Consider the following 23,197-nt stretch of genomic DNA (forward strand, 5'->3'; position numbering starts at 1 on the left):
ACCCGTGGGCCAGCTTCAAGTGCGATCGCTTGAGGCTCCTTCGCGATCACTAGCCCGTTAGCTAGCAGGTCCCCATGAAGGCAACTCCTTTTCTGCTGGGGCTTTCCTGGTTGCTCCACATGTGCCCTGACTTAACCTCACTGAGTGAGTCCCTCAGACATTGCTGGTCTGTACCACAGTCCTTTCTCTGAATTCCAGTGACTTGCCGTTGCCAAGGCTTGTTGGGTCCATTCTGGTCAGCAACACCGCAGCAATCAAAAGACTTTGTGGGACAGCTCAAATCCGGCTCGTGGACTTTGTCGATGCCTCCTGGACCTCATGGCTGAAGAGTCAAGACACCCATCAACCCACCTGAAGCACCCGACATCTGTGGGCATTGGTCCATCCTACCCTTGGTCACTGGCTAGTAACCCAGACTCTGTCCCCTCTTCTTTCAGGTTCCTTCCATCCCAGATCCAGGCTTGGATCTCTTCTGACACTTCTCCTCTTCACGGCAGCAGCAGTTCTTTGCAGGCTCCCATTGAAATCGAAGACGCGACCCGACACCAAAAGACACCTATGCACCCGGCTTCCCTGGGTGAGGTAACGCGAGTATTCCAGAGCTCTCGTGGGTGCTAGCCCTAGAACTTCTTAAGTTCAAAAGGGTTTGGTCCTGACTCGATTAGAAGTGTCCCTAATCTTTAAATTTCCAACCGCGACATTGCCCATAGAAGATAACGGGAACCCGCGGTTGTGTTTACACACTGCATACAGTCCCCGTGGGTCCCCTGTGTCACTACCTTGGGTGGTTCCTTGGGGTCCCAGCGATTCTACAGGCTATAGGCCTAGTGTCTATTCCAGTCGTGGTTCTTATACCACTTTTTTGGTATATGGTTTGGTACGCCCCTAGGGCCCAAACGTGTATTTGTGCTATTACTGATAATTGCTGACTTGTAAACTAAGTACTTCGAACTCCAGTCTCATAATGAGACTAGAGGGGTGTGTTTTATCCTAAATACATATATTTTGAATATATACCTGGTGTGGTTGTCTTTTCATTTGATCATTCAAGAGATTATAGACTGGTAAAACAAGCTGCTTTACATTCCTTCAATACTTAGCCTGAAGGCTGCTCTCCATAGCGACCACTAGGATAGCTTTCAATAAAGGTTGTCTTTAACCATTCACCATAAGGGGCTGTTTGGACTGATACAAGGTGCCCACTAGAACTAGTGGACAGCATATATCAGGCCACCTTCTCACATGGAACTCAAGCTCTGGGGGAACCCAGGGACCAGGGCCATCCAGGGCTCAGTGATGTCTTGTGGGATATGAATCCTGATCTCTTCTTCAGGTTGTTTCCGGATGATGGAAGGCATGGCGTGGACGTGTTGAGCGACAGGCCTGTGTTTGCGCTTGCCAATGCCCTGGGACATCTCCAGGAACATATTCTGAGTCTTGATGCTTTCTTCTGCTGTCACGCTGCCTATGAGCCACACAGGCCTTCCAGCAGCCCAGGAGGATGGCTGACCTGAAGCTGTAAAGATGATCACTGTGAGCTTCAACCACATGGATATCCGTGTTCAGAGAATTTGATGCATGTGTGAGCTGACAGGAGAAGCTCTGTGGGGTTTACATGATCCATATGGGTGGTCGGGCACTGTGGTGGTCTGTAAAGTGGGCCCCTCAGGCCGCTTTGCAGAGTCAGTGTCAGTCATAACATTGAGTGACACCAGCGTCTACCAGAGAAGAGGTCTTCACTCTGTCGATGCAAATGGCAAGTACTAGTCCATCAGGCTTATCGTCTTCATGAGCGAGGACCCTTCGCCGTTCTTTTAGATTCTGGGTCTGTCGCTGCAGACCACGAAGGTGCGGATGAGCTGGACTGCGCTTGTCTTCAGTTCTCCTACCAATGGTAGGGGGCATTTAGTGAGAAGGGCCTTCTTGCAGATGGTTTCTGGTGCCGGCGGCTTCTGCATACATTCTGAAAGTGTCCCATCTTGCCTCACCCATGGTACGCGTCTGTGATCCTGGGCAGGCAGCAGAGGGTGGTAGACTGAAACCACAGCCATAACCCATGCCCTTGGAGTCGCTCTTCTAGAGTTGGGTGTCCTCACATGGACAATGGACTCCTCATTCTCAGCCTTTCATTGATGGCAGTAAGGAGTCGCCATCTGGTATCCAGCTGTGCGCGATGCGTGACGTGCAGCCACGGTCAGGACCTCTCACTGCATCCTTGACCTCTGCAGCACCTTCCAGTGACCCTTGTGCATTCACACCTTGTGATGATTTGGGAACGCAGACCCTCTTCAGAGTTGTTTTGTCAGAAGGACCCTCTTGAGAGCATCCCTCTAGACATGTCACACATGGGGCTATTGTCGCACTAGGGTCTAGTCTTTGGAAGGAGACGTGACTCAGTATGGCATGGACCATCTCTCGACATCCTCAAAGTGAAGAAGCATTGGTCTGGCTTTAAAGGCATGTTGTATGGTATTGTAAAGCATTACATGTAGATACCATGGGAATGGGTTTGTATTGGTGTGGAACTAAAGACTCGTAGAATAACATTTGTGAAGGTTCAAAGGTCGAGTGACAGTTTCACTCTCAAGCCAGACCACAATATCCATGTAGGGTATGACTGCCCTCTTATCATCTATGCACCATCAATGATCTAGTTATCCAGGACAATCAATAGCATTACAATGGCAGGTATTTGCCCCAGAAAATTCATGTTTAGGCAGCGCGACAAACTACAAAATGATCACAACTGCGTAGAGGGCAGCGCGACAAACTACAAAATGATCACAACTGCGTAGAGGGCAGCGCGACAAACTACAAAATGATCACAACTGCGTAGAGGGCAGCGCGACAAACTACAAAATGATCACAACTGCGTAGAGGGCAGCGCGACAAACTACAAAATGATCACAACTGCGTAGAGGGCAGCGCGACAAACTACAAAATGATCACAGCTGCGTAGAGGGCAAGCACGTTTTTTGCGGAAGCACACAACTTCTGCCCAATCAAAGCCTGTACTCCTGGCTCCGAAATGTGGGCGGAGCCAAAGGCCCTCTCTAATGATGTTCACATAATTGTCTGGTGACAGCTGCACTATAAAAGCAGACCATAAAAATGATGCCATGTGTGCATGAGGAGCAGCTGTGCAACGGCCATTGGGCAGAACGGGCTTCAGCCCCCCGTCCCCTGGGCTGTCTGGGCTGGGGTTGGTGCCTGCCAGCCTGGCCTTCATGTAGGGTGACCAACCGTCGATACATTTCATGGACCTTCCCTAATGATCCCTTTTACGGACGCCTTTTGTCAGTAATTTTGGGCATTGGGGAAGGACTGTTCCCCTGCAAGAAGCCTCAGCTCCCTGAGGGGCCGCCTCGCCCTCCTCCTCGGAGCGCAAGAGCCGCCCACCCGCCCATTGCGGCCGCTTGCCACATACAGAATGACAATGGGCCAGTCTGGGCTGCAAAGCATGTGGTGGCTCCTCCTGCCTCGGACTAGGGCAGGGCACTCTGTTTGAACAGCACATAAAGTTAAATGTTGCACCTCCCAAAATGAAAGAAATGTACAGAATCCACTTCATGCGAAGAAGCCAGCGAAAGAAGATAAAAAGAAGGGGCTAGAGTTCTTTCACAGTCTCATCATTTTAGAACTGGTGCATTTTCAATATTATATACAACGAAGCCATAGTTGCTGCTTTTTAATCTTATGCAACTAACCATTGACAAAGCCAATAGTCCTGGCTTGTTGTAGGTGTGATGTATTATATATCTGGATGCAATAACTGAAGTAACAGAATACCAGTCAGGCAGCACACTATGTTAAGCACAGATGTTTAGCTACTATGTTTTAAGTCATGCCCTTAATTACATTGGACACGCCCTCTGCAGAGACCCCCAAGTTATTTCAACCCACATAAAGCCCTGGAAACAGCACCATGTCCCAGCCACCTCAGGCCCCGGCACTGGGCATCATGCATGACTTCAACGTTTTCAGATTGCCTGTGTGCAGGGGCGCAGTGAACCTTCCCCTGCAGCAGCCTTGCTTTGGGAACTACTGCAGGGGTGAAGTTCTTGATGGGCCTCTTCTGTCTGCAACTCTTCAAACAAAGGCTCAGCTCAAAATGTCTGTGAAATGGTGGGTGAGTAAGTGAAGGAATGGGTGAATTGTTCTATGAATGGATGTGTGAAAGGGTGAATAGAAGGATCATGAGAGAAAGGATAGCTGGATGAGTGGGTGGAAGGATGCACGAGAGAAAGGGTAAATGAATAGATGTATGGGTGGAATGGTGGATGTATGAGTGGAATGGTGGATGTATGGGTAACAGGGTGGATGGATGGGCAAAAGGGTGGATGATGGGTAAAGGGGTGGATGAATGGGTAAAAGGGTGGATGGATGAGTGAAAGGATGGCTAGATAAGTGAAAGGGTGGATGATGGGCGGGTGAATGGGCAGATGGATGAGTGAAATGATGGATGGATTGATGAATTGATAAGTGAAAGGGTAAATGGATGGATGGATTAGTGAGAGGGTGGATGAAAGGATGGATGAGTGAGTCAAAGGGAGGGTAGCTGGGCAAAAGGATGGATGTATGAGTTAAAGGGTGGATGAATGAGAAAAAGGATGGATGGATGTTGATAGGGTCAATGGATGGATACATGAGTGGAAGCCTGGATTGATTGTTGGGTGGATGGATGGGTGAAAGGATGGCTAAGTGAAAGGGGGATGGAGAGAGAAAGGGACAATGGATGAGTGAACATATGGATGGATGATTGACAGGATGGATGGGGGAATGGGTGTATGGATGAGAGAAAAGAAGGCTGTATGGATCAATGATTGAAAGAATGCATAGATGAGTGAAAGGGAGGGTGAAGAGCTGGAAGAAAGGATGGATGGATGAATGAAATAGTGAATGGATGAACAAATGGACGGATGACTTACTGGGTGAATGGATGGCTAGATGAGTAAGTGAAAGGATGGCCAGATGGGTGAGAGGGTAAATGGTTGGATGTATGAGTGAATGGATGGATGGGTGAAAAGATGGATGGATGATGGATGAATGACTGAAAGGGTGGATAGAGGGATAGATGAGTGAAATGATGGATGGAAGCATAGATGGTGGATGGGTTTGGAAATGGTTGAATAGGTTTGGATATGGATGGGCACACAGATGGAAGGACAACATGAATGGGGAAAGACTGAATAATGGATGAAAGAATGACTGGATGAATGGATGCCACACCCCCGGGTGACTCAACCCACCATCCCAAACCGACACATGACGTCAGGCAGCAAGCGCGGAACTCGGGCTTGAAATGCTCCTTCTGCCTGCCAAAATGCAGAAACAGATTCCTTGTATGGCGCCATGGTACCACAAGAGACGTTCCACTGTTGTGCCAGTGTGCAGTGCTGCTCTCATGCCACTAAGAAACAGCAGAAGGAAATACCACCCGCCCTGAGACCATGAGAGATGCATGAGGGCACAGCTCAGTGCAGCCATTCTGCAGGGAAAGGGGGGCAGCACAACACAACCTGCACTTGCAGACAACACCACCACTGGCGCGACTCGAGTTCCTTTCACCACAAATGTTTTTTTCTTTTAAAATTTTGCAACTCTAAAAATATTGCGCCCGGGAAAACCACTCCTGTGGCCACGACAACGCTATGCCACGACGTACTATTTTGGATGACATCTGACTCTTACACCTTGTAGCCCTCAGTGTCTTAAGTAACATTCCCTATACATTGACTTTCACATTTATGAGTCATTGTCTCTATATAATATGTTTGTGATGTAATGCACTCAGACACCCTGCCATACATACTTCGGATGAATAGCTGTTATTTCGACTTAGATGCCATGCAAAGCCACCTTGCTTGGCTTTGAGAGGCCTCATAAATCATGACTAAGGCGATGCGGCGCTAATCGCTGCATTGCCTTACTCTGCGCCCCGGAGGCGTTCTATGGGCATTGCAGTGGATTTTTACCACGCAACACCAATGAAATATGATGCGGCCTCAGATTTACAAAGTCATGTACACCTGGGGAAGCGCCAAATCCGTAGACTTCACAAGATGAAGTGTAACGAGGAGAAATATATTCATTTCTCCTCATTGTTTTCTCTTTGTGTGTGTGCTGCATTCTGCAGTACGCATAGAGACAGGAAAACCCCTATTAGCATTGTTTTTGTGCAGGAAGTTGCCCCTTCCTGCACAAAAACAATCCTGCATGCAGTGGAGGCACCCTTGCACCGTGGTGTAAGGGTGCCTACTTTGGCGCCAGGCTGCAGAAACGGCACCAGCGCTGGGTGAAAGGACACGAATGCACCATATTGCAAAAGTATGGCGCATCCCTGCCCTTTCACTCTGGCATAGGGCAGCACAGCAAGGTGCCTTGTTGCACTGCCCTGTGCCAAAACCCCATAAAAAGCCACTAAGAGGCAAGAGAGTTGTCATGTGCACCCTAAATGAGGCCTAGATGTTTATTGTACATGTAGGAGCATTATAGACTATTACATCGAATGCAAGACGGTTATGTACAGTGCTCACATATTTCAAGGTGCTGCCATGTGCAATAGCAGAAGGACATAAGGTGAAATTAACTATTGCCGAGGATCACACCATTTAGTGAAGCCAGGAAGCTGGGATTGAACCCTGGTCCCTGGCCGATTCTCTGCTTACGGGTCTGCCGCCTCTAACCAGTGAGCCACACCTCTTCAAGGTGCTGCCAGGTGCAATAGCAGAAGGACATAAGGTGAAATTAACTATTGCCGAGGATCACACCATTTAGTGAAGCCAGGAAGCTGGGATTGAACCCTGGTCCCTGGCCGATTCTCTGCTTACGGGTCTGCCGCCTCTAACCAGTGAGCCACACCTCTTCAAGGTGCTGCCAGGTGCAATAGCAGAAGGACATAAGGTGAAATTAACTATTGCCGAGGATCACACCATTTAGTGAAGCCAGGAAGCTGGGATTGAACTCTGGTTACTCATTCTGAATTTCAGACACCAGATGACTTTTACTGTCCCCTGTTTTACATCACAGGTCAATGCTTTGTTTTTAATTCTTGCTGCATGAGGTTAGAGTGTGAGTGGCAGTGAAAAGCCTCAAGCAAACTTGGCTCCTTGTGTCTTAAGGGTCTAAGAGGACCTCACGGTGAGCCAGAGCCAGGCATCTGTCTCGAGCCCGGCTTGAACCTTCAGTCCCCAACCAACTCTAAAGCCCGACGGATATGGATTTGAATGTAAAGTCCAATGAAGGCAGCTTACTTTTTCATCCTTCTCAGATTGATAAAATAGCTAACCCACTCATGCAAAACTATCAAATATCCTGGAGCCTGTGTAATGTAGAACACAAGTGTATATATTTAACGTGAAGCAATGCTAAGTTTAGTATGTGTTGTGTTCTAGACCCCTATAAATAAAAGTCTCAAAAGGACAGAAGGGCGTCAGGTATGTTGTTTTTTAATCACCGCGCCTGCAGACATCTTTATTATGTGGTGTGCCATGGAGTGATGGTTCGTCTTTCAGAGCGAGGAACAGCTTTAAAAGGACAATGATGCCTCTCAGAAACATTTGAGATATATTTTGTACGTGTTGTAGTTTGTAGTGCGCACCTTTGTACCATGCTTAAAACTTTCTGTTATATGAAGTCAAGTGGTTAAAGCCACCGATTATCTTTGGCCTAGTTCATTTCGAAATGTACGGTAGGTCCTGGTACAGCACATATCCACATCGCAAGCCTCACAACCACAACATTTTTCCCAGGTAAATTTCAACAGCGTTCCCTGCACCTGGGAAAAGCTTTGCTCTGGGATAAGTGCCGTGTAAATAACAGAGCGTGCAGGTTGTGGTGCAGAGAATACTAACATCTGTATCTTGCGTCCCATTTTCAGACAATACTCACAATTGATGCTATTTGTCGCACCGGATAAATTGAGACCCCCTCTTAGTATCTAACTTAACATGTGCCATAGATATCACACCCTCCTCCAAGGCAGTTGTAATCAGGGACTAAGTAGAATTATGTAGTTCACAGTACAGAATTGTTCCGTCCTAATGGGCATAATTTTCAATGAGTTTTTGGGAAAAGAAATATGCATGCAATATTGCTCGGTACACTTACGCTTGGATGGAGCCAAGAGGAGTGAGGGATGCAAACACCTACCACCAGTACATAGGTGATGGACTCACCTTTGTGAGGTTGTTAGAATTTGGGACTGCTTTGCAGTAGGGGAGTCACTGTTTACGTAATAGCCAGGTCTTCACTGCATCCCTGTATCTGAGGTGGTTTGCGATGTTTCTTATCTTTGCAGGGAGTCAGTTTTAAAAAACTTTTGTGGACAGAGAAGGAAGTTCCATCAGTGTGTCGCTTCCTGAAGGAAATGAATGAGGGCTGGGATGCCAGTTTAGAGGCCAGAGTTCTAGTCGGTGTGCATGAGTGAAGCTTTGTTTAGATTCCCCTGTTGGTAATGAAAAGTGATTTAAAACTGCATGTATAACTCTATTGTTTTTATCTATGTGTATGCACTTTTTAGGACATTTTGTCCGAAATAAAGTTTTTTTGACTTGACTTGACTTGATTTAAAAGAGGAACATCTGACCAAGTATTTTGGGAGGGCAGGCCAAGAAGAGCCCCTTGGAAGCAGGAGCTGCCCACCTTCTACATAGGGCCTCGAGGCGGACCTCTCTTGACCAGGAGATACTAGGGCAGGCCAAGAAGAGCCCCTTGGAAGCAGGAGCTGCCCACCTTCTACATAGGGCCTCGAGGCAGACCTCTCTTGACCAGTAGATACTAGGGCAGGCCAAGAAGAGCCCCTTGGAAGCAGGAGCTGCCCACCTTCTACATAGGTCCTCAAGTCAGACGTCTCATGATCCTCGCTGCAATAGTTACATTTAGCTGAGGAGACAGCAGGAGGGACTATGGAAGGGGGAGATGATTTATTTGAGGACAGAGACTGCATGGTTGTCGTGTCTTCTGCAACAGTTTATAGGGCAGGAGGCTATGTCAGCAGGAAGGGCAGTGCCTAAAATGGATAATACTTTGAGAAGGGATTTTCGGTCTCTGCGGTAATTGCTTCCTGCTCAGATGAGCCAATATGTTACCTCAAATGAGGTCGGGATTACGTGTGCCGGGCCTGGCGATTATGCCTAATTTCCTCCCTGCCACAACAAAGCAGAGACAAGTTTGTCTGCATTCCAGTCTTGTTCTCACAGTATGATGACTCCAAAATGTTATGCAACTGTTTTAATTTAGCCCCATCATTCTTATTAGATGACAGACTCCTGCAGCCAAAGTTCTTGCTGGGATTACTTCCTCATACTGCTACCAAGCATCCACCCCAAGAAGTCTTATTTCATACGATATTCGCTTCACACAATAATTCAATCGAAATCTGCAAACATTGTTATCAGTAAATACATTCTCATCCTTCGAGCACTGTTGCAAATTATTTTCACGAATGTTTTTGCTATTTAATAACCTGCTCCCATCTGTGTGCAGGGGTGCGTTGCAGGTTTGAATATCAGCCCTGAGCTGCCGTGGCATTTATTCAATAAACTGCCAGCAATCCCTGTAGTGGCATGAAAGGTTGATCCCTTCACCCATGCTTAGCTCCACAACAGCTACTTATCTGCTGCCAGGGGGCAGGCAGAGGGACTGGAATGTAAAAAAAAAACAGACTTTTAAAGCTCTGTTTTTTTCTGATCCTTTCACTCAGGCAAGGGGTACTGAGTGCAGTGCGATGAGAGCCAAATACAAAACTAGGCCGCCCTCTCTGACCCATGGTGATCCTGGATGGACGCCCATCTGGGATGTGGGGGCATCATCTATAATCAAGCCTGTGTGCTCAGTTTCTATCCTTAATGGATTTTATTAGAGCAAATCTCTTCAAACAGGGGTTGTGTTTCTTGCTAAATGACTACCCAAGCATTTCAAATTAAAACAAATTTGGTGGTAGTTGTCACAAAGTACCAAATAATAGATATTCAGCATTCCTTCTGCTGTAGAGCCTGGACATGTGGCCGCTTCCCCCTAACAGCTACAGAGCTGTTTACCACACTAACATCATCTTCAGAAAATGACATAAAAGGATTGTGTGCAGGTCAACGAACCATGAACGGAGCAGCGATTGAATAAATGTGCTGAAACTGGATTATCAGCTTCCAATTTTCAAAACCTTCCTTCGGCGGGAGGATGGTAAAATATTGTGTGAAATATTTTTTTTAAGAATAGTTAGGTTGACACAACTGGCCCAGGGAGGTTGGAGTGTACAATCTGCAGGAGATTGTGATGCAAAATAGAATCTGGGGTTTCACATCGCACCAGGTGTACCGGCCTAATGTGTCTTAAAATAGAACATTTGTCATTCACTGTGCTGACATTCCTTGAGATCCCCCAAATCATGTAGCGCCAAGAAACGTTTTTCTGACCCTGTGTGCTTGAAAATGTACTATTTGCTACATGTAGTCTCAAAGAATGACTCCATGGAAAAAGCAAAAAGAGCCCCCCACAAGTAATTTTGATTCGGTTCTTACGATGTCTCCGTCTCCGCTAATCCATGTGTTAGCCCCCCTCCCCTCCCCCCCCCCCCCCATGTTTGAGTCTAGTTGCTCCCCTGATGAGGAGACAAACCAGCTACTTTTCATTCTTGATGTCCAAAGCCCCTCCACAAATGTCTACGGGCCTGTGACAGACCTCGGCGGACAGGTTACTCCATCAGAACCCTGACGGATATCCCGTCCGCCAAAATATCAATCCCATTATATCCTATGGGATTGATATTTCGGCGGATGGGATATCCGTCACTGTTGTGAGGGAGTAACCCGTCCGCCGAGATCTAAATCAACCCTAAAGACTTTAGTCCAATTGCACCATCTAGGCCTAGGGCCAACGCTGTCGATAGCAGCAGGGGGCAGAGCAGGCTGGCACCGGAGCCAGGTCTGCATGAACTTGACCCAAAGGTATCAGAGCGCTGCACATTGCACCAGTTGTGTTACACGAGGACGCATTCATTTCTGTTACGGAAGGGGAGATTCAGTGATTTGCCCAGAATCACAGGATGTTCCGCGTCATCGCCGAGACTCGAACCGGTTCCCCAGATTGGAGGTCGACCGCTCTAGCCGTTAGGCCAACTCCTCTCACCGTTCACCAATAAACTGCTCCAAACGCGGATCTATTTACTGACGGATTCTTTGTCTTTCCCAAAGTATTTCTCCGAGAAGCAGCTTGCCTTCTGCACCCCCATATCGGCAGGAGTTTCCAAGAGAGCAGTGCATTGTGGGCGGGACCTGCTGTGTGCGGTCCTGATGCGAACGCTTTGCATCGGAAGGATGCTTTGTGGGGGTCTCAGTGGGACATTAAAGGGCACTTTAGCATAAGAGAGGTCTGTCTGTGGGATACACGTCATCCACGGAGCACTCATCATCACAACAGGCCCTGGCAACAGAGGTGTCTGCAGTGAGTGACACTCTGTAGGAGGGACTGACACACCCACAATACATCTCCGCCCGAGGCCTCCAAGGACAGCGCCCACTCCCTGCAGGTTCACACCACCCCACCTCGAATGAAAATCCAGACAAACTGCTTATTACTAATGCTGGCTCGGGGAGCAAAAACAAGAACGGCATCTCTGACCTTCAAACAAGTCCCAGCCTCGCCCACTCTGCATAACTGAAGCCTGGCTGACAAAACCGGTCAGCGGCCTGCCTGCCCCTGCCCCCAGGCCACCAACCCACAGGAGGTGGCAGGCGAGGAGGCCGCTCTGTTTAAGGACAGCAGTCACATGAAGCAAGGCTGCGAGGCCTCCTTATCAGGCTCCCCTGGCCCAGCCTTTTCCTGCACCCCCCTCCCCCCCCAGGCCACCCCCTGACATGGAACAGTCCACACATCTTTCTATAGACAGCATCAGACCTGTTTACCAGATGTTCAACCCAGAAAGTCTTGGTTATATGAACATCTGCTCGACCAACCAAAGATGTCCTACCCGAGAACAATCCTTACAAGTAATGGCTTGGTTGCCTTCCAGCACAGACGTCACAAATGACGTCAGCTAAGCACAACCTACCCACAGCTACCTTCAGAACCAGGAACACGCGGAACCTGGAAGACCTGGAACCCTAATGCAACCCTAAGAACAACATGGGGACCATAAACCTATAGAGAAATGGAACGGAAACCACGTGATAGGAAAAACCCAAGCTTGAATGAATGCAGAACGAACACAGGTAAAGTGACCAATGACAAGGCTTCATTGGGCGTGGCTTGACTCCAACAGCACAGAAGACCAAGCCCAGCTGCACTGACGTGATAGGGTGCACACGTCAGTAATACAAAAGACAACAATTACTGCAACTCTTGCAGAACCTGCACCTGAGAAGGCCCCAGGATAAAACGTCTAAAAATACTCTCAGGATTTCCCAAGCCAAAAACCATCCAAGCACCCCCTCCTTATCCTCAGGCCTTCCGGAACTACCTGCACCTGGTAACAAGCCAAAGCAGACATGCTGGAGTCATGCCTAATGTTGGACCCGGCCTCGTAGCGTGGCTCTACTTGTCCCCGCACCACCTAACCTGGTACCTGCAGCCCCAAGCACACGGCCTAGCCGATCCTTCCCACCAGAACACACGCACCCGACCCGGACATCCTCGTCCATGGCCTCTCTCCTTTCGGCCACCCCGGGCCCGCGTGCCCACTTCATGCACCAAGATGGCCGCCCGGCCCCAGCGCGACCCGGGCCTAGAGGCGCCACTCCGGCTGGAGGACATCACGCTTCCAGGGGATGAGAGAGGGAGGAGCAGTTTCTATCGCACCTCTGAACTCCCCTGGGACGATGGGTTTCGATCGGCCCTCCGGCCTGCCTGAGGGCTGGCTCCACGCCTGCTGGGTGTCTGGGACTCCTCCCGACCCGGCCCTGAAAGGATCAAAAGACAATGGCAGGAAACCCCGACAAGCGACCCCCAGGTGACAAGACCCCTGCCTGCACAGACACACGACAAAAATTATTTGAAATTAGTTTGATATCTGTGTTGGCCTGGTTTGTACAAAATTCTGTCTTCTGTGTTCATGATACTCACGCACCAAACGGGTAATGAAATGAATTTGCTCCGTTTTAAGTACAAACAAATTCGAGGCTTATTCAATTGGGGAAAAGTGACGTAGCGGCAGCGCAATGGGCTTGTAAATAAGCCCCGAATTGTTTCGGTTTGTTAGCTCCTGTGGGAGTGAGGTACATACATACACCCTGTTCCCATCCAATCAGATTACCCGTATGCGGTAATTTATGGATTTTGGGATGTGCTACTCAACATACTTAGGGGCATATCAGCAACAACCGGCGATAATGATCGATAAGCGCACTTAGCGCTAGGATAATTATCGCCGGCTAGCGTGGATTTTTATCGCTGAGATAGCGTGCTATTAGCAACGCTTATCTCAATAGCGATAAAAATCCTCACGCTAACAGGCTAACGTGAGATTATCGCTGGAAACCCAGTGATAATCACACGTTACCTTGTTGATAGGGGGGTGTTTAATTTTCTGGCTACTCCCTTGCATCACATCTATATGTATGTCTGAGTATGTTAATCTTGTATGATTATGAATGCACATGTGTGTGTACATGGGGATATCTATGTTAAAGAAAACCAATTCTGCTCCAATCACTATATTTACTACTAATGACTCACATCTTATTTGAATTAATTTGCCTCTCTCTAATCTACCTCTACCATCAGTCGGGAGACAATGCATGGGATCTGTGGAGCATGAGCTTAACACTTTACTATACAAAGAACAAGAAGCAAAACATGGATCTACTGCTGACTACCCCTAACCTTGCGTTCAGAAGTAGCATGCTACTCGCTGTGAAGTGCTTCAATGCCTCGACAGGGATAGTAAGCACTATATAAATGAAGTATGTGAACTCTATGCTGAGACGTTTCACAGGAGACTTTGGCATACCTTATATCTGCTCGAAAGGAGGCACCACATAAATTATTGTCACAAGTGAAATCTGCTCTGTGTGAGTCTATGTTGGACTTATTGACGTGAGATCTGTTCTGAGTGAGTCAATACAGGAGATAATGACGTGAGCAAAATCTGTTCTAAGTAAAGTAATGCAGGACTTATTGACATGAGTGAAATCTGTTCTAAGTGAGGCGTTGCAGGAGATAGTGGCGTGAGGGACGTCTCTTCCAAGTGAGGCGTTGCAGGATACATTGATGTGAGTGAAATCTGTTCTAAGTGAGGCGTTGAAGGAGATAGTGGCATGACTGACATCTCTTCTAAGTGAGGCATTGCAGGAGACACTGACTTGAGTGAAATCTGTTCCAAGTGAGACGTTGCAGGAGATAGTGGCGTGAGGGACGTCTCTTCCAAGTGAGGCGTTGCAGGAGACATTGATGTGAGTGAAATCTTTTCTAAGTGAGGTGTTGAAGGAGATAGTGGCATGAGTGACATCTCTTCTAAGTGAGGCATTGCAGGAGACACTGACTTGAGTGAAATCTGTTCCAAGTTAGGCGTTGCAGGAGATAGTGGCATGAGTGACATCTCTTCTAAGTGAGGCATTGCAGGAGACACTGACTTGAGTGACATCTCTTCTATGTGAGGCGTTGCAGGAGATAGTGACGTGGGTGCAATCTCTTCTAAGTGAGGCATAGCAGCAGATAGTGACATGAGTGAAATCTCCTAAGTGAGGCGCAGTGAGTGAAATCTCTTCTAGGTGACATGTTGCATGACATATTGACATACAGCCTCTGCTTCCTTTGCAGTAACGCTGACGATGGGACCCTATATCGCTCGCTTTCCAGTGCTGATCCGCCAGCCCAGGCTGCCCTGGTTACACGACCCTGGAGCAGGTAAATATTCTGCTGTCAACGAACGAGTGACATACAATAGATTTATGAAGTTGCTTTCGACTGATGTGTTTGCACAAACCCCACGCACTTAGTGCATCCCTGCAGGAGCGCGTTCCCTTAGTTCAATGCAGCGCTGCTCTAAATGCATCGGATTCCCTTTATTTTGTTGATTGTGGGCGGAGTCTAGGCTCACAAGGGGTGGTGTCGAAGCATTTAAAGCATCGGTTTTGAAACACAGAATGCATTTTAATAAGTAAAAGCCAGTAAGGTATAAATGCAACGAGAAAGTGTTAATAATGAGGAGAGAGAATCTAGGTGGAGAAGGGCGAGTCATGTCAGAGATAAAGTGTGTTTTGGGATAAAAGTTGAGAAGAGAATTTGAAGTAGGAAAATCTAAAAGGGAGCTCTAGAGACAAAGGGGCATATCAGCAAGGGCCGGCGATAATTATCTCTCAGCGCTCTTTGGGGCATATCAACAGGTGCTTTATCTCTGCTTTTTTGGCTTTAAAAGCTAAAAAAGCAGAGATGAAACTAGCGCCCCATCAGCAACAGGGTGCTAACACGCAAATTCGCATGTTAGCACCCTTTTACTCTACGCTTCCCCTTGCATCTCAAAGGGAGCGTTCCAGAGTAAAATAATAGGAGAAATGCCGCTAATTTGTTTTTACACACTGCTAGGCAGTGTGAGAACCGCACACTGCCTTTAGCCTCAACTCCAGAGCCCTTAATCATGGCCTTTTATAATCACTGTTCATGATGGGCCACGATGAAGAGCTAGATCTGACCGCGATGATGTCACTCTGGGTACTGTTGACAACAGCACACCCACTGTGGACGCAGATCGTCCACATCTCATATGTAGGGCCTCATGTATGTACCTCAATACCGGTCGGTAACGGCCGAAATTCGGTAAATATCCCGTTACCGACCGGTATTGAGGCACTTGAGATGTAGGTGGCTGATTTCTGGATTCGGTATTTACCGAATCAGAATTTTAAGAAATCGTTAAAATACCGTTTCGGTAAATTACCGAATCCAGAAATGCTATGTAGGGGGCACTCAAGTGAGTGCATTATTGGTGTCTGGATTCATTATTTACCACCAACTACAAGTTGATGGTAAATGACGAATACCTTTAAAAAAGCATTTTTGTACTATTTTTAAAGTGCCATGTGGCAGACATACATGCCCTTAGGGCATGTATGTGCGCCACATGTGCACACATGCACGAATCAGGGGTGCAACAGGGTGTCAATGTGACACCCTGCCACCCATGATAATGCCTCCCCTATTACCGATTCGGTATTTACCGAATCGGTAATAGTAACTGGCTTCGCATTCATTCCTATGGGCCTCCAGGCCCATAGGAATGAATGGGAAGGGATGCATTATTACCGATTCGGTAAATACCGAATCAGTAATACCGATATTTACCGAATTGGTAATAATGACCGATTATTTACCTACATACTATTTACAGATTCATAAATACCGAATCGGTAAAATTCGGTATTTATGAATCGGTAAATAGTATGTTACCTACATGAGGCCCATAGTGAGCTTATTCTAGATCTGACCATGATGATGTCACTCTGGGTAATGTTTACAACAGCACACCCCCTGTGGACGCAGGTCTTCCACATAGTGCATGTAGTGAGCGGGTTCTAGCTCTGACCACAATGATGTCACTCTGAGCACTGTTTGCGGCATCACGCCCTCTGTGGTTGCAGGCCTCCCACATCTTGTGACGGGGATTGTGTTCAGAGCTGTGTTCAATGCTTCAGGTTTTTTTTTTACTGTTTGAAAAAGACTTTAATTGCGACTTTGCACAGTTCTCTTTTGACCTGGGATCACTTTATTAGGGGGTCAGCGCTCTAGTTTTGACGCTGCCTCGTCTGCGCAGGTCACGTTTATTTCAGCTTCATAGGCCCCGATGACGCGACCGTGCAGCGGGCGCGCCGCTGGCCCGCCAAAGGCGCGCCTTTGGCAAGCCCATCTGCGCCCATCAGCGCCCGCTCGGGACCAGGGGCCACAACCCTTGTTGGTGCAGCTAGGAACATTTTTAATTATTCCAGCAATGAACTTAAGAGCTTCAGAACAGCTTTCACTAGTAAGTGCTTACACTCTATGCCCCCTGATGGCCTTACTAAAGAATGCCACCTCTGCCAGTTTAAACTATGTCCTGTATTCAAAGCCTATGCTGGCCCCCCTGGCATAAACACCGTCACGATGCTGCTTCTTAATTGTTGTTCATTGGCTAAGCACGCGGAGGAAATGTACCTATTGTTAGAAGAAGAAAGTCCTGACATCCTTTTCTTGACGGAGACATGGTTGAACGTAGATGGGGGCCCGCCATCGTTCAAGCCCTGTCCCCTGGATATGCCATACAGAGGCTCGACAGGGGAACAGGGAGAGAAGGTGGATTAGCCATCATCTATAAAGACAAATTTAGTTGTCGTACTACATGGAACCCCTTACAAGATTGCGAAAGCCTTTTTTTACGATAAGCATATCTCACGTCAGTACGTTCTCTGGCATTTCAGTTTATCGCCCTTCAGCCAGGTTTTGTAAATCACTCCCTGATACTGTTGCCGGTCTGGCTAGCCCCCTCCCCAACTTTACTCTTCTTGGGATTTTAATTTACATTTTGATGAGGTTTTACTCTCATCTGTGGTGGAAGTTACTGATGGCCTTGAAATGCTTGAACTCAGACAATTAATCAATAAGCCATACTCTCGACCCCATCTTTTCTAACGCCCCCAGCCTCTTGGTGAATGATCCCACCCCTCTTCCATGGTGCGATCATTACCTTATTCCTTTTATCTGGACAGTACAAGAGGCTCTCCCACTGGTTGAGAAAAGCATCAGGCTCGTACGCCCCTGGGCAAAATTGTCGTCTGATTTATGGACTATTGTTTTGGAAGATACGGTCCCTACTGTAGACTCTAACCCAGTAACTGCGAATGATGAATTTAATGAATGGCTAAAATCATCACTTGATACGATTTTGCCCAAGAAATGCACGTGTAACAAAATAGGAGCCCACCATAATTTATGGTATACGCCCAAACTACGAGCTCTCCGGCAGGCTACCAAGAAGCTAGAGAAAAGCTGGAGGAAAGATCCTACAGTTGATAATAAAATGAAATATAGAACCGGAATAAGGACTTATAAGGTTGAAATAAAATTGGCTAAATCTGCCTACTTTGAGAATGACTTCAGCAGCAAATCGCCCACGTGAAATTTTTAAAATTGCTAAAGTGCTTTTTACTCCACTTCCCCCCCCCCCCTATTGTTATTACTGACATTCCTCTACGGTGCAATTTAATTGCAATTTTTTTTAATGATAAAATACAATCTATTCATAAATCTTTCCCCGCAGCTTCTGATCCACAGATAGTACCCCCCATATGCTCCGCCACTTATCTGTTGGAATCAATTCCCCCTTTAAATCTCACGTCTCTTCAGGGGATCTTGAACCAACTGAAATCTGGAGCACCTTCCGATGTTGCCCCCCCATGTATTTTAAATCGAGTCTCTGAGACTGTAGCGCCAGTGATTTTAGAAGTAATTAACGCTTCTCTAGAAAAGGGAATAGTACCTCCCCTCTGGAAACAGGCTATGGTCAGAGCTCTTTAAAAAAAAAAACACCATGACCCAGAGATATTAGCCAACTATCGCCCTATTTCGTTGCTCCCAGGAATAGGGAAATTGGCGGAGAAGCATGTAAACACCACTATTTCAACATTTCTGGAAAATAACAATTGCTTTCACCCAACTCAAACAGGATTTAGAGCCCAACAGAGTACTTAGACCGCACTTGTGGTAGTGGTGGAAAATTTAAGGAAAATTCTGGACAGCGGGGGCTGCGCTGCACTTATTCTGCTCGATCTCAGCGCAGTCTTTGACACGGTTAACCACCAGCTACTAATTCAAAGGCTTAGGAAGGCTGAAATCACCGAATCCGCACTGAAATGGCTACACTCCTTTGTAGTCTCTGAAGAAAATTTTATCTCAAAGCCAATGCCTCTTAGATGTGGGGTTCCTCAGGGCTCGTCCCTGAGCCCCACTCTTTTTAACGTGTACATGAGCTCCTTGGCGGAAATAGTAATACCTTTCGGCATCCAGATTGTCACGTATGCGGATGATACCCAGTTAGTGGTATCACTTAGTCAAGAGGATAACTCAGCCCCAAATCTGGCTCTATGAAGGCAAAAAGTCTCCGGATGGATGGACAATTCTTATTTGAAACTCAACGGAGAAAAGACGGAATTAATGCTTTTGGGAAATTATACTTCTCGAACAATAGCCCCTTCTTGGCCCAACTGTCTCGGCCCTCCGCCCTCTCCCAAAGCCGAAATTAAGAGTCTTGGATTGTGGGTGGATCATAACCTGGACTTCAAAAAGCAGGCAGGCAAGGTAGCAGCCTGCTGCTATGGAATACTAAGAATGCTCAGAAAGATCCTCCCCCTGCTCCCACTGATTGTAAGAAGAGCGCTGGTCCAGGCACTCATCCTGTCTCGCCTGGACTATGCTAACGCTCTCTATCTAGGAGTTCCTCTCTCTACTATTAAAAAGTTTCAGGTTGTGCAAAATTGTGTAGCACGTTTACTCACCAACTCTTCTAAGCGTACGTCAGCTAAACCCTCGCTCTCCGCGCTTCACTGGCTGTTTATTTCAAGGCATTGTGCATTACTCACAAAGCCCTTTCTGATAAAGGTCCACCCATCATCAGATCCCTCATTCAGTCCTACCGTCCTTCCGGGTCACTTAGATCTGACAATAAGCAGCTAGCAACAGTTCCAATGATAATGAAAGCACGAAGCGGAGGACGCCGCTTTGTGTACAATGCTGCTAAACTGTGGAACAACTTGCCTTTGTCGATCCGCTGTGAATAGAATTATCTCACCTTCCGTAAGCTCTTAAAGACCTTTTTATTTCCTTAATCTTTTTCCTGCTTAAGGGTTCGCACTAGCCCTGGGATGCCTTCCGGTAGCCATGCGCTTTAGAAATGCCTTTTCAATTCAATTCATCAATTCAATTCAATCTTGCAAATAGTGAGCGTGGTCTAGGTCTGGTTGTGTGTGGAAGAGCACTTCTCTGCCTTTAAAAGCCTGTAGATCAAAAGAGACTCATGTTCACCTGACCTTGACGCATCAGGGTTATGTATGGAGACTTGTCCTCTGTTACAGAAGTCCTCATCCTGCAGGAGTGTCTAGATAGAGTGAGCCTTCTCTCCACACAGCTGTGGTGCTTCAGATTGTTGCAGGTGGAAGCAAGGCAAGGTTCTCCCAGGTGATCTTCATCAACCTTGCGGATCTCCAGCAGGCGCGAGGTGTTGAGTTGTGAGTGTAGTGATTCATGCAGGAGTAGGAGTCCCTTGGCACAGTTGCTGAACTCCCACACACATCCCAGATGCATCATGGTGAATCAGGAAGAGCCTCACTATATCTGGAAGTGGTCTCCCCGTCTCCACAGGCATGAACTTCCAGATATAGTGAGGCTCTTCCTGATTCACCATGATGCATCTGGGATGTGTGTGGGAGTTCAGCAACTGGGCCTAGGGACACCTACTCCTGCATGAATCACCGGACACTGCCGCTGAGCATGAGGCTTTGAAGCATTGTGTGGAAGGAGGCATAGCATCTGTGAACCTTGCTTCACCAACGTTGCTGAACCTCGAGAGAAAGTGATCCTTCCGTTTAGCTGGCCATGATGTGTTTGTGGGTTTGTGTGGAAGAACAATATCTGCTGTCACAGGCCTTCCTTCTTCCCCAACTTTGTGAAGCTCCAAACATGGTGAAGCTGTTCACACCTGGTTTGAAGCACCAGATATGGGTTATGGAAGCTCTGACCAGAGAGTACCACTCTTTGGGGTAAGTTTGCTCTCAGCAAGGCTCCAGCTGGCCTTGACCAGAACATGTTGAGATGCAATCTCTGGATCTTTGGTACCCTGCAGCAAACACGGTGGGCATGTACTTTGATTTTCACCAGTAGTCCTTTTGTGCTGGCTCCAGTGCCAATGGAATCGAGCTTTCCTGGCTGATGAGGAGTGAAACCCCAAAACTGGTCCTAGGATGCTTGTTTCCTGTCCAAGGAGGACCTGGCTTGGCAGTTCGGGCTAGACTGTTTCCACGATGCACAGGGTCCAGACCTATTTGCATATGGCCAGGTCTAAACTGGGGTGGCATGGTGAGCAAAAGAATGATGGATTTGACCCAGATCTCTTGACTGGGGGTGAATGTTTTGATCCGTTCTGTATTCCGTCCATCAATTGTGTGTCTTTTGCTACGGCACGTTTGAGCCTCCGCTGCTTGCCCAGGAAGTTCCTCACATTTGGGATACAGATTCTTGGACCAGTGGTAAAACCTTTCCCTTGAACACTGAGGCCTTTCTGAACTGAACAAGAGACGCCTCAACCTTTCCCTTTCAAGATTGGGTGAGAGCCTTCTTTATCGTGGCTCGTGGGATTCTGGATTACTGTGAGCTTTGGACAGCTCTACAGGGTTCTCAGATCCCCACCACCCCGTGTTGATGGTTCATGAAGGACTCACTAATGCTGCTTTTTGACTATAAAACAGAAAGTGTGGTTACTCTGGAAATTAACAAGGAACATTTCTGAGATTGTCAAGCGCAAGGACAGACGGGCATATTTACAGGCCCGTATCGCCACGGAACGTCACTTCTAGTGACGTTCCTGTGACGATACAGGCTTTGCCTTATTTACAAGGCAGTGTTAAGCCACTTAACGTGGCATAACGCTGCCTTGTAAATAAGGCCCCCTTTCACTCTACACTTAGCGTGAAAGGGGTGGGCAATGGATGTTCTGGTGGGCATTCCACCGCAACACCCATTATTTTGACCCTGCCCCATATTCACAAGTGTTACATAAATATGAGGCAGCGCTAAAATTAGGAGCAGGTAAAACCTGGTCTTAACAGGAAACAAAAAGGAGAAATGCTTTATTTCTCCTCGTTTTAGCAGTTTTTATGTGTGCTGTGTTGTGCAGCACACATATAACCATTAAAACGCCATGCATGATTGTTTATGCGCAGGAAGGTGTCCCTTCCTGCACAAAAACAATCATTTTTTTAAAATGACGATTTGCAGCTCCTATGTGTGCTGCACAAAGCAGCACGCGTAGAAGTTACAAAACGTCATTTCAGATTATTTATGTGCAGGAGGGGACACCTTCCTGCACAGAAACAATCTTTCAACTCAACGCAGACACGCTGCACTCTGGTGCAAGGGTGCCTGCGTTGGTGCTAGGCAGCTAAATTTAGCGCCAGCGCAGGGGGAAACAAAGGGCTGCCCAGTATTGTTGTAAATACGGTGCAGCGATGCGTTTCAGAAGTGGGGGAGCGCAGCGTTAAGCCAAGAAGACTAACGACGTGCTCTGCTACTTCTTTTGTAAATATGCCCCACAGTGTTGAGATATAGAGCAGCTGGGACAAGATTAGGGGGGCTAACAGGGTCTTCACCATCAAAGCAAAGAAATAAAAATAAAAGGCAGATTGACCGAGCTGTCGGTACAGAACGGACTTACACCCTCGCACAAAGGTTCACTAGTGGCATATTTACAAGGATTTAACCCCACCGTAGCGTCAATTTTTTGACAATACAGCGGCTTTTCCTTTATCGCCGTATTTACAAGTTGCTGAAAAGTCCAGTTAGCAGCATTTTTTATGTGTTAATATGATTTTTTCATAGCAGCAGTTCTGTTAGCGTGACTTACCGAAAATGAGATGCAAGGTAGGCGTTCCAGTTTAACCCCTTCAGTGCCCATGACGAGCTGGACTCGTCATGGGCTGCGGTGGCGCTGTGCCCATGACGAGTCCAGCTCGTCATGAACTCCGCCCGCTAATACAAAGCGCGGCACTGGGCGGGGAAAGGGGCGGGCATGCAAGGGGTTAAAAACTTCTTCAAAACACACAACACAATATTTACAAGGGTTTCCTTGTACCTCGGAAAAAACAGAAAAACTGCCAATAAGTCCCATTAAAGGCAGTACTGTAACGTCTGAAAAAGCTGATCTTAAAAATGGTGCAAAGACACTTGGGTCTCATTTAAGAGGTTTTGGTGCAGGACAGCGCTGCAAGGAATCTTGCTGCGCTGCACTGCGACAAAACAAAAGGGCAGAAATGAGCCCTATCTATAAGATAGGGCGCATTCCTGTCTTTTTCCCCTACGTGCTATGGTGCAAGGGTGCCTGCTTTGCGGAGCTGATTGACACCTTCCTGCACAAAATCAATCAATCTAGGTGATTGTCTCTTTCTATGTGTGCCGAAGAATGCTGCACGTTACAGTCACCTGAACAACTGCTCCGTTCCCTTTGGACGACAACTGGACCTGATCC

General features: G+C 47.3%; 1 protein-coding gene across 3 annotated transcripts in view; it reads left to right on the plus strand.

Annotated features, from left to right (window-relative positions):
* The window catches only part of LOC146822534 (N-acetylneuraminylgalactosylglucosyl-glucoside beta-1,4-N- acetylgalactosaminyltransferase 2-like), an 865,225-nt gene that overhangs the window by 758,290 nt on the left and 83,738 nt on the right, over nucleotides 1-23,197 (plus strand). For all 3 annotated transcript variants that reach the window (XM_085613655.1, XM_085613654.1, XM_085613656.1), the window contains exon 7: nucleotides 14,755-14,841. In XM_085613655.1, the coding sequence (XP_085469781.1) occupies nucleotides 14,755-14,841 (87 nt within the window). The remainder of the gene's footprint in view (nucleotides 1-14,754; nucleotides 14,842-23,197) is intronic.

This window comes from Triturus cristatus, chromosome 6 (assembly GCF_964204655.1).
Source record: "Triturus cristatus chromosome 6, aTriCri1.1, whole genome shotgun sequence".
NCBI classification, from domain to species: Eukaryota; Metazoa; Chordata; class Amphibia; order Caudata; family Salamandridae; genus Triturus; species Triturus cristatus.